Source organism: Symphodus melops, assembly GCF_947650265.1.
Source record: "Symphodus melops genome assembly, chromosome: 9".
Classification (NCBI taxonomy): Eukaryota; Metazoa; Chordata; class Actinopteri; order Labriformes; family Labridae; genus Symphodus; species Symphodus melops.
In genome coordinates, this window is record NC_136699.1 from 27,710,448 (window position 1) to 27,721,350 (window position 10,903).

The following is a 10,903-nucleotide window of genomic DNA, read 5'->3' on the forward strand; positions in this document are numbered from 1 at the left end:
ACTGTACTCATGCTTTGTATTACTAGCCTACATCACATCCGTGTTACTGCACAGTAAAGTTACTGTTTCCATGGTGCTTGAAGTTAGAGAGTGTGGAGTAAAATTGACTTCTTTCTCTCTACACGCCCATGCTTTCAACATACCGCTAAACAAACTTTTGAGTAGGTGGTGCCGACAGTGAATTACGTCCCCCACCTCTCTGGCTACAACAATTGGTTAGTTTCCCTAATTCAATTTATTAGGTCTACATGCAAATAATTAAAAAATAACTGGTTCGGGTTGCAATTCGAGACCTATTTAATATATATTTATTGCTCCTGGATCAGCCGCTCGATCTCGTCCGGCGATGGCAGTGGCGGGCCATGTCGTCGGCCGTCAGCTTCACCGTAGTGTCCCTCCCCTCCTCGCTCTGCCTGGCCCCCTGCAGGCGGTCTACGTCGGCCCGGTCCCACTCGAAGATGGCAAATCTCAGCCTGGCCATGAAGAGCCCGTACAGGTGGTGACACCTCTGGCGAAGCGTCGCATGAGGTGCTTCACGTCCAGCTGCACCACCAGCTGGTCCCACTCTGCAAACATGGCCGACACCTGGAGGAGACACAGAGCGTTTGTCAGTTCACAAACGACTCAACAAAGGTTGTAAGGTGGGGGTTTCTGTATCTGTGTTGACCTGTGGATCATCTTAGATTTATTTATCCATGGTCAAATAACATAATAACATAACAAACAATAGGTCAGACATGCTTCATGACCACGGCTCTGCAGTCACTGGCCAAGTGAAGAAGTAAGAAGGTGATGGGAATTTTGAAATTGTCACTGTGGAAATTGAGATGAAAGCAAGTAGAAATATAATATTTAGCTGTGTGTATAGAGCTCCGGGGACATGTATTGACATAACAAAGGATCAGTTAGTTTGTATGTTTGAGAAGGTGGTTGGTAAAAAAAAAATGTTTTTGTTTGTGGAGACTTTAATGTTGATCTTTTGTACTCACAAGGCCACAAGGGAACTGCAGACTTTATTCATACAATGGACAGCTTAGGTTTATATCCAACAATCACAAAGCCAAGTAGAATTACAGCACATAGTGCTACACTAATTGACAATATCTACTCAAATGTTGTTGATAATAATGTTGTAGCGGGACTGCTGATTGAAGACATTAGTGATCATTTGCCAATTTTTGTTTATTACAATTGTAAAGTAAATGCAGAGACACCTGTAAGGAGGATGATGGAAAGGAGGCTGAGGACTCCAGAAACCTTGAAAGCTTTAAAGGAAAATTTGTTGAGACAAAATTGGGAAAAAGTTTATGTTAATGATGCTAATGAAGCGTATAGCTGTTTTTTGAATATTTATTTAAAATTATTTGAAATTAATTGTCCTTTAAAATTGTACATTAACAAAATGAGGAAACCAAAACCATGGATGACATGTAAAAAGAAGAATAATCTATACAGGGTCTTTTTAAGACAAAGAACGGAAAATGCTGAGATGAAATACAAGTTGTACAAAAACAAACTAACAAAAATACTTAGGATAAGGAAGGAGACGTATTACAGCAGTTGTTTAGAGGAAAATAGAGGAAATATGAAAGGAACATGGAAAATCATAAATGGCTTAATAAAAAATAAATCAAGTGAAGCTACATATCCTAAATGTATAATAAAAGACAATAGGTGCATAGACAAAAAACAAGAAGTGGCCGAAGAATTTAATGATTTTTTTGTTAATGTGGGACCGAATCTCGCAAGTAATATTGTAGAACCAAAACAAAAAAATGGATTGGATGAATTAATTGAAAATAATCTGCAAAGTTTGTATCTAAGTGAGGTTAGTGAATCGGAGGTAAGGGAAACGGTTCTAAACTGTAAAAGTAAAAGATCACAAGACTGCAATTGCATAGATATGTCCTTAGTGAAAGAAACAATAGATGAAATTATCAAGCCATTGACACACATATGTAATATTTCCTTCAGGACTGGAATATTCCCTGACCAGATGAAGGTAGCAAAGGTCATACCCTTGTTTAAAGCAGGTGATAAAAAAGATGTATCCAATTATAGACCAGTATCACTCCTTCCACAGTTTTCCAAAATATTGGAAAAACTTTTTGTGAAAAGGTTGGATAGTTTTATTAATAAATATAATATTTTGACTGAGCAGCAGTATGGTTTTCAGGCCAAGCAGTCTACCGGGCTTGCGATAATAAAATTAATAGATGAGTTAAGTAAGGCCATTGATGAGAAGAAAGTGAGTCTGGGTGTCTTCATTGACCTAAAAAAAGCTTTCGACACTATTGACCACAAAATTCTCTTGGGGAAACTGTTCAAGTATGGGGTCAGAGGGGTAGCATATTCTTGGATTTGTTCATATATGAATAACAGAGTCGCTTGAAAATTCTTTGTGGGGTGCCGCAGGGCTCTGTCTTGGGCCCAAAATTATTTATTTTGTATTTAAACGATCTCTGCAAAGTCTCAAGTGTTCTAAAGACTATTCTTTTTGCAAATGATACAAAACATTTTTATTCTGGAAAAGATTTAAAGGATATTGTGAGACATGTAGAAAGGGAAATGACATTGGTTAAAAAATGGTTTGATATCAATAAGTTGTCACTGAATATGAGTAAAACAAAGTTCATGATTTGGGGTAAAAATAGTGACAAAGAAGTGAAAGTAAAAATAGGGGAGGGGGAAATAGAGTAACTGATATCAAATTTGTGGGTGTTGTATTAGATTCCAAATTGGGGTGGAAAAAGCACATTGATTATGTGAAATCTAAAATCTCAAAGTCAGTCGCAATATTATATAGGATTGGGAATTTGTTAAATAAGCAGGCATTATTTTTGTTATATTCATCATTAGTTGTTCCATATTTAACCTATTGTCTGGAGATTTGGGGTAGTACGTACAAGACATACACCCAACCACTTTTTATTTTACAAAAGAGAGTAATACGAATTATCACAAAATCACAATATAGGGATCACACAAACGATTTGTTCTTTAAATTAAACATTCTGAAATTTCATGATTTGGTGGATCATAAGGTTATACTGACAATGTATACTGACATCTGAATTTCTCTCGGGATCAATAAAGTATCTATCTATCTATCTATCTATCGTGTATAAAGCATTTTATAATATGTTGCCTGATAAGATTTTGAGTATGTTTGAAAAACGTGACTGTAAGTATGAGCTAAAAGGAACATGTTTGTTTAAAAAACTGAAAGTAAGAACAAATGTTAGATGTAGAACTAGAGCAGTAAGAGGAGTAAATTTATGGAATTGTTTGCATACAGATCTCAAAGTGATTCAAACAATAAGTGGATTCAAAACGCTCCTAAGAAATAATAGGATACTTTCATATAGATAAGTTCTGAAATCAACTTCTATGACTTTTTTTTATTTTTCCTTTCTCAAGTGTTTGTTAGAAGAGCGTTGAGCACTGTCTGACTGTTTTGTTTTGAGAGGGATAGGCACTAAGTAGCCTGGAGCTTCAGCCTATACCCTTTGGTTTAAGACAGTTATGTTGTATGTGATGGGTTGTATATATTTGTTATTATTTACAAGCCAATAAACTCAACTCAAGTATTCTTCTTCACAGTGTTCCTTATATTCTGATTGAAAGACAGCCCACAAATACTTGACTCTGTATAAGGCATGAAGAACTCATCTCCTTGACTCAAATGTCAAACATCTATGTTAAGCTAAATCTCTCAGACAACAACAGACACTTTGCTATTTGTGTACTTCTCTATGAGGCTAGAACAAAGAAGACCGTTCGCTCCAAACCAAATGTAACTCTGCTGCTACTGTAATAAGATCTCTTACATCTATGGAGTACATCTTCACAAACCTAAAAGAATTACTCTCGCATGGTTGACACAATTAAAAGATATATCCACAAATTTATCAAGAGGAATTAATCCATGAAAATACGTACTATCAAAGGTAGACATCTTTTTCAGACCCCTCCCCCCGCTCAGAGCTCGCTGCGCACCTTGCACTGCCCGAAGGCGGCGCAGCAGTCCCGGTCGACATAGATGACGTGAGGAGGGCACTGTCCTGCCTCCCTGTAGCGCCACATGAGACCGCCCGCCATGGGCAGCAGACCCTCGCCCTCGGAGTCAGTGAGGACGGACATCAGCACCTGCCCGTGCTCGTTGCCCACGTTGGTAGCCCAGGTGGCGGTCCCGGCGGCCTGCCCCGCCAGCTTCTTGGTGATCTGCGGTGAAAAACACAGACGCACACAAACTGTCACTCTACACTGTGCGTGTGCACGTTTTCCCTTCATCGTGTCTTTCATCACAACATCACGCTTGCCTTCTTGGTGGAGTCCATCTATAAGATGTCCCCAAACACCGACGTGATCCTGGCCTTAGTCTACTCTAGCTGTGGGAGAGCCTCCCTGACGTAGACGGACAGCAGCCAGTTTCGGGTGGGGATCGGGTGCATGGGCGGGACAGTCACGTCCCGCGCTGGTGCTGCACCCGGGACTCTCAGCTTGCTGACGACCGACAGGTACAGCATGCTCCGTGTGATCCACTGCTCGCTGTGCTGCTCCATCAGAGTGGTACAGAGACGAAACGTGCTGTTGCCAGCAGTGCGCCGCTTCATCTGACCGATGACCATGCTGTCGCAGGACATGTTAAACACTGACATGTTAAACACAGACATGTTAAGTGTAAAAATATGTCAATATAATAACTTGTGAAAAAAAAGCTCTGAAAATTTGTGCCGGATTTCCCCGCATGTGGAGCACTCCCTGCTCGCAGGTGTTTCAGAGGGGGCTCTGGGCAAGACCTCCCGGTCCCTCTCCTCCCTCTTCCTCCTCCTGTACGAAGTGCATCTGGTGGGGTCCCGACCAGATCTGGAGGTTGTTTGAGTGGAGGCAGCAGTGGTCTCCTTTTTCTTCCTCCTGCTGGCAGGAGTTGCAGGTGCAAAGGACTCTTCACTGCTGGAGGCAGAGCTCTCTCCAGGCATGGAGGTCCAGACGACGACCAGACGACTCCGAAAGGCTTAATTCAGAGTCACATGACATTGAAATTCAGTACACGTGTAAAGACAGCATTAAAGCTTTTCACAAACTGTCTGAACATTTCCATTTTTTTTCTTACACACCTGTAAGCTGCTCATCCCGCACAACATGCTTCGTCTTCCTCAGTGCTTTCTTGTGCTCCATCCTGGAAAGAAGGATTGAGGAAACAGCAAAGTCAATATTCAGGTACAGACACAGCACAGTGAAAAAGCACAGTCAGTCAGTCATACACACAGCACATCAGGCACTTACTTGAGAGAAAATGTCGAGTGAATGATGAAGAGTGAATGCAGTTTAAATGACTGCAGGCCAGAAAAGAAGCCAGAGGTGGACACCTCCTGTTAAAGGTGACTTTGACCAATCAGCTCCAGGCTTTGGTGACGGTCGTTTGCCAATGTGTTGTCATCAAGCGCTTCAGAAGCCTGATAACGAGTCACTCATTGGATTCAGCTGCGTCCCAGCAGGGAGACATCTAACAGTCTGAGGAAGCCGGCCCTTCAGGACTGGAGTTTGACACCCCTGCTTTAGATGGATGCAAATGAAGAGAGCAACACCTTTCAAGCTTTCAAGGCTTCCTTCCTGGGGGTGGGGGGTCAGGGGTGGGGGAGCATCTTCTCAAAGATCACCTTTGAAGCCTGTCAGATGTCAAGGACATGAAAGTGGATCAAAAAGCTTTTGATTTGACATGTCAGTTATGAGATTTGTTCTGTTTTTCTGTTTTCCCACGATGGCCAGTTCTAAGGTTTCTTCCTGTAGTGTTGTGAAATACTTGTACTTACATCAAAGATCATCCTGATTTGTGTTTCTGCTGTTGTCATGTGATCTGACAGGTGGTAAATGTGTCAGTGTGGATGGTTAGGCTGTGACAGATGTCATGCTCTGTGATCAGAGTCTGAGGCAGCAACATGCAGGAGAGTCACTGTCGGCGAAACGACCGAAAGGACACCGAGACATTTACCATCAACTCATCAACACTTATTGAAGAAAAGGCCAAATTAGAGTTTAAATCCCTCCAATTAATTCAACACTCACATTTCTTTAAAGTGCAATCAAACTTTGTTCAGTCAGACTTAAAGTGCAATCAAACTTTGTTCAGTCAGATTTGACATTGAAAAATGATATATACAATACAAAAAACTTAACTTTATGTACATTATTTACAACATGTCAGTAGTGTTTGCTTGTAATAAATGAAGTTTCACCATATGGTGGCTGATGTGACTCACTGATGGGCTGCCTGATCGGTACGTGTGAGAGGTGACAGAAACAAGTTTCACTCGGATAGATACTTTATTGATCCAGAGGGAAATTCAAGGCATCCAGTAGCAGTATACAGACATGCAGGACACAAGACATTAGTTACAATACACACCCGCTGCCCCCCCCCCCCCCCCCAATACAATAATCCCCCAAACAAGATTTAGCAGCCCCTATGTGACTAAGAGTAAACATAATTACAGGTTAAACCTGTGCAGTTAGCATTAGCATTAGACTTAAACTTATATAGCATAATGTACATAACCTGTGCAGTTAGCATTAGCACTTAGACTTAAAACTTATATAGCATGATGTACCTAACCTGTGAGGGGAGAAAAACATGTGTTGGTTAAAAGAGACCTGTAAACAGTTAAAGAGCCTTAGAAACAAAGTGCTGACCTTCTAGAAACTAGTTCCATGTGCATGTACAGAGGTGTTGGAGGTAGTGCCAGAGGTGTGAGTACAGTCATTAAACAGTCAATGCAGGGATGCAGACTGGGCCATTAAAGTGCTCAGCAACATAAAGGAGCAGTGATTAGCATTAAGTGTCCAAAACAATAAGGTGAAACCAGGAGTGATTTGGGTGATTATCATTAAAGTACCCAACTATTGAGGAGCAGATTAGCATTAAGTGTTGAAGACAATAGAGTGAAACTTGACCTAATTAGGGTGATCATGTCAACCATTACAGATGTAGCTAAACACAACAGTAGGATGAAACCAGACATGATTAGGGTGGTTATATACAATATTTACAAAGCGCCCCAACTCACTCACACAAAAAAAGATTGAACTTATTTACATTGGGTTATATACAATATTTACAAAGCGCCCCCCCCACTCACTCACTTCCTCTTAGTGAGAGAGTGAGGAGCAGACGGCTGCTGCTGGCGGCTGGCTGGCTGGGGCTGAAGAAAAACAGATGTAGAAATTGTGTCAGAATCACAAACTTGAAGCAATGACATAAGATTGATATGATGAGCACAGAGAATAGTCATTGACCCTGGGAGTTTGCTGGCTCCTCTGCTCTTCCAACCAGGCCTCCACAGAGCGTCCCCCGGTCTTAGAGCAGAAGAGCTTTCCCCTGTAGCGCGTGTGTCCATGCTCCTTGTTCATGGGCAGGCCGCAGCGCTTGCAGTTGAAGTGGGTGAAGCGTTTGTGCTTCTTGTAGAGAGCCCCCACTTCCTCTGCCTGGCGCTGCTGCTTATCCCTGACCTTCCTCTGCCAGGTGGCGGTACGGGGCACAGACGAGGTCGGAGCATCCGTGGAGGTGGAGGCCCGGGGGGTCCCGGATGACGAGGCTCCATCAGCGGACGCAGTGGCGGGTGTGAGGAGGCCATGAAGCTGAGATGCCATGGCCCCACGGCGCATGGCGGCCTGACCAGACGCATCTTCAGGCAGATCAAAGAGGAGGGGCCGTGGGTCGCCGGTGGCGCAGCGGCAGTGCGCGCGATCCCACGTATTGAGGCTCAGTCCTCGCGCGCGGGCGGCCTGGGTTCACGTCCGGCCTGTGGCCCATCTCCCGCATGTCTCTCCCCACTCTCTCTCCCCCCTTCCGACTCTATCCACTGTCCTCCCTCTATAATAAAGGCATAAAAACGGCAAAAATAAATCTTTGGAAAAAAAAAAAAGAGGATGGGGGTCCTGGATGACGAGGCTCCGTCAGCGGACGCGGTGGCGGGCGGGAGGAGGCCGTGCAGCTCGGGCGCCAGGGCCCCGCGGCGCGTGGCGGCCTGACCGGACGCATCTTCAGGCAGATGCTCAGGCCTTGCTCCTCTCGTTGTGCCTGAAGAGGTAAAAAACATTCACATAAAAAGCTTGTCGTCAGCATCTTCTGTCCACAATCAACCTGTACATCCCAGCACGACAGACGGAAACACGAGTCTCACCACTGCATGACTGTCCGCTTGTTGACCTCGTACAGCTGGAGGGGGGCGGCTGCCAGGAGGGCCCGATGACCGTAGACGTTGTCTCGGATCATGCCGTAGTCCCTCAAGGCAGCTTGCCAGCGGTGCACCCGGGTACCAGCGATGGTGCGTCCCTCGTAGTGGATGCAGCACAGCTCCAAAAAGATGGCCTTCACTGTCATGCTCACCTTCGGAGACAGTGCCGCACCGGAGCCCTGGCCCAGGAAGGAGCTGCAGAGAGAGAGAGAGAGAGAGACTGAGTAACTCAAACAAACAATCTAGACACTGGAATATCAGACGGAGAGCCGAGTCCAAACACAGACACGTACCGAACGCTGCTGTCCAGGCCCACGATGGCCTTGAGCTTTTTGTGTCCCGCTTGAAACCTCCCCAATACCAAGCGGTCCCGGTGGTGAGGCGGGAAGGAGACAGGCTCCTTGTCCCTGTCGGACAACATGTCCCACAGGGCGACCACCTCCGCCACCTGCTGCTGCGTCACCCAGGCCTGGAGACGCAGCCCCACCAGGACATGGGCTAGACGGACGGCGTGCTGGTACCCGCCGTGGCCATCGGGGCCGATGACGTCCTGCGGCAGACAAAGACGAGTGTTAGAAAGAATGGTAACAGAGACAGGCTTTTGCTGGAGGAGTTCACAACACGTTGAGTCAAGTTACCTGCTCCAACAGCTGCAGCTAGTTAGAGTGCCACTCACACCTACATACACACGGTCCTGTGCGCCCTCGCCTGTGTACTGCCCAGACTCAGTGTAATTTTCAACCAGCCTCATGCCCATGAGGTCCTGGGAGAGCTGGTTGAGAGCCTGAATCGCCCGGGAGTCGTAGCAGCTCAGGGGACCCCCCCTGCCGCCCTGAACTGCTGCTCGGGCCCTGTTCTCGTTCCACCTCACCAGGCCCTCCAGCAGGTACACCTGGAAGTGGAGGGCACTGGCAGACGTGCCTGAGACGGGGGAGAGAAAGAGACACTGTCAGCTAATGCACACACACACAGAAACGCAGACACACACTCTCAGAGAAACACAGACACACTCACCAGGGATGAAGTGGCACAGGTGGAGGTGAGACGACGGGCTGGATGACCCCCCCCTCTGGTCAACTGCCCCATCTTCGTGTAGAGCTCCACCCCTACAGGGTCCTGGATACAGCGGAGATGGCGGCGCTGGATCTTCCAGATCTCCTGCATCCTCTCCCGGTCGATCAGAGGGATGCCCATAGTGTCAGTCAGCTCCCAGAAGTGATCAAGCAGCTCCCGGATCAGCTGCTCGATCTCGTCCAGTGCTCTGGTCCGGCGACGGCAGTGAGGGGCCATTTTGTTGTCAGCTTCACCGCAGTGTCCCTCCCCTCCTCGCTCCGCCTGGCCCCCTGCAGGCGGTCTACGTCGGCCCGGTCCCACTCGAAGATGGCAAATCTCAGCCTGGCCATGAAGAGCCCGTACAGGTGGTGGCTGTCGGTGGTGACACCTCTGGCGAAGCGTCGCATCAGGTGCCACACGTCCAGGTGCACCACCAGCTGGTCCCACTCTGCAAACATGGCCGACACCTGGAGGAGACACGGAGCGTTTGTCAGTTCACAAACGACACAACAAAGGTAGACATCTTTTTCAGACCCCTCCCCGCGCTCGGAGCTCGCTGCGCACCTTGCACTGCCCGAAGGCGGCGCAGCAGTCCCGGTCGACAGATGACGCGAGGAGGGCGCTGTCCTGCCTCCCTGTAGCGCCGCATGAGTCCGCCCGCCATGGGCAGCAGACCCTCGCCCTCGGAGTCAGTGAGCACGGACATCAGCACCTGCCCGTGCTCGTTGCCCACGTTGGTGGCCCAGGCGGCGGTCCCGGCGGCCTGCCTCGCCAGCTTCTTGGTGATCTGCGGTGAAAAACACAGACGCACACAAACTGTCACTCTACACTGTGCGTGTGCACGTTTTCCCTTCATCATGTCTTTCATCACAACATCACGCTTGCCTTCTTGGTGGAGTCCATCTATAAGATGTCCCCAAACACCGACGTGATCCTGGCCTTCGTCTCCTCTAGCTGTGGGAGAGCCTCCCTGACGTAGACGGACAGCAGCCAGTTTCGGGTGGGGATCGGGGGCATGGGCGGGACAGTCACGTCCCGCGCTGGTGCTGCACCCGGGACTCTCAGCTTGCTGATGACTGACAGGTACAGCATGCTCCGTGTGATCCACTGCTCGCTGTGCTGCTCCATCAGAGTGGTGCAGAGACGAAACGTGCTGTTGCCAGCAGTGCGCCGCTTCATCTGACCGATGACCATGCTGTCGCAGGACAGCCTGAGACAGAAGGAGAGAAACACAGACATGTTAAACACTGACATGTTAAACACTGACATGTTAAACACTGACATGTTAAACACTGACATGTTAAACACAGACATGTTAAACACTGACATGTTAAACACTGACATGTTAAACACTGACATGTTAAACACTGAGAGAAACACAGACATGTTAAACACTCAGGATGTATCTGCTTTCTTGTAGGTGAGGACAGCTGGAAACTGCCTCTGGTGTGCCAAATCCAGCTGGGCCACGAGGTCCTTCGCCCACGCCGGGTAATTCTTGTGACATGAACAGCATTCCAGGTACTCCGTGCCCATGAAGTACCAGCTGTTCATGTCCAGCACCCTCCTCACCGTCTTGTACAGCCCGGCGCCGGTCAACCTGCGCTTACAGT

At 47.1% G+C, this 10,903-nt stretch overlaps 3 protein-coding genes across 6 annotated transcripts; all 3 read right to left on the minus strand.

The window, feature by feature from the left end:
- Positions 1-468: 468 nt before the first annotated feature.
- Positions 469-4,359, minus strand: LOC306829396 (uncharacterized protein; the record flags this gene model as incomplete). Its single annotated transcript, XM_079352439.1, has 2 exons — positions 4,000-4,359; positions 469-585 (listed from the first exon to the last, which is right to left on the minus strand). The coding sequence occupies exons 1-2, from the start codon at positions 4,303-4,305 to the stop codon at positions 469-471; spliced, it is 423 nt and encodes a 140-aa protein (XP_079208565.1). The 5' UTR covers positions 4,306-4,359.
- Positions 4,360-5,990: 1,631 nt separating this feature from the next.
- Positions 5,991-7,665, minus strand: LOC306828965 (uncharacterized protein; the record flags this gene model as incomplete). Of its 4 annotated transcripts, none has more annotated exons than XR_013779811.1 (3): positions 5,991-6,504; positions 6,560-7,202; positions 7,297-7,665. XR_013779811.1 is itself a non-coding variant. In XM_079351727.1 (3 exons), the coding sequence occupies 2 exons, from the start codon at positions 7,663-7,665 to the stop codon at positions 7,140-7,142; spliced, it is 432 nt and encodes a 143-aa protein (XP_079207853.1). In that variant the 3' UTR covers positions 5,991-7,066; positions 7,136-7,139. The 4 variants fall into 4 exon arrangements, 3 of the variants coding, with proteins under 3 accessions (XP_079207853.1, XP_079207854.1, XP_079207852.1); XM_079351727.1 differs by having other exon boundaries at positions 5,991-7,066; positions 7,136-7,202; XM_079351728.1 differs by having other exon boundaries at positions 5,991-7,196.
- Positions 7,666-8,057: 392 nt separating this feature from the next.
- On the minus strand, positions 8,058-10,632 carry LOC306828961 (uncharacterized protein). Its single transcript, XM_079351722.1, has 5 exons — positions 9,855-10,632; positions 9,252-9,757; positions 8,531-9,158; positions 8,184-8,432; positions 8,058-8,080 (listed from the first exon to the last, which is right to left on the minus strand). Exons 1-3 carry the CDS (start codon positions 10,156-10,158, stop codon positions 9,105-9,107), a joined length of 864 nt encoding a protein of 287 aa, XP_079207848.1. The 5' UTR covers positions 10,159-10,632; the 3' UTR covers positions 8,058-8,080; positions 8,184-8,432; positions 8,531-9,104.
- Positions 10,633-10,903: the final 271 nt, after the last annotated feature.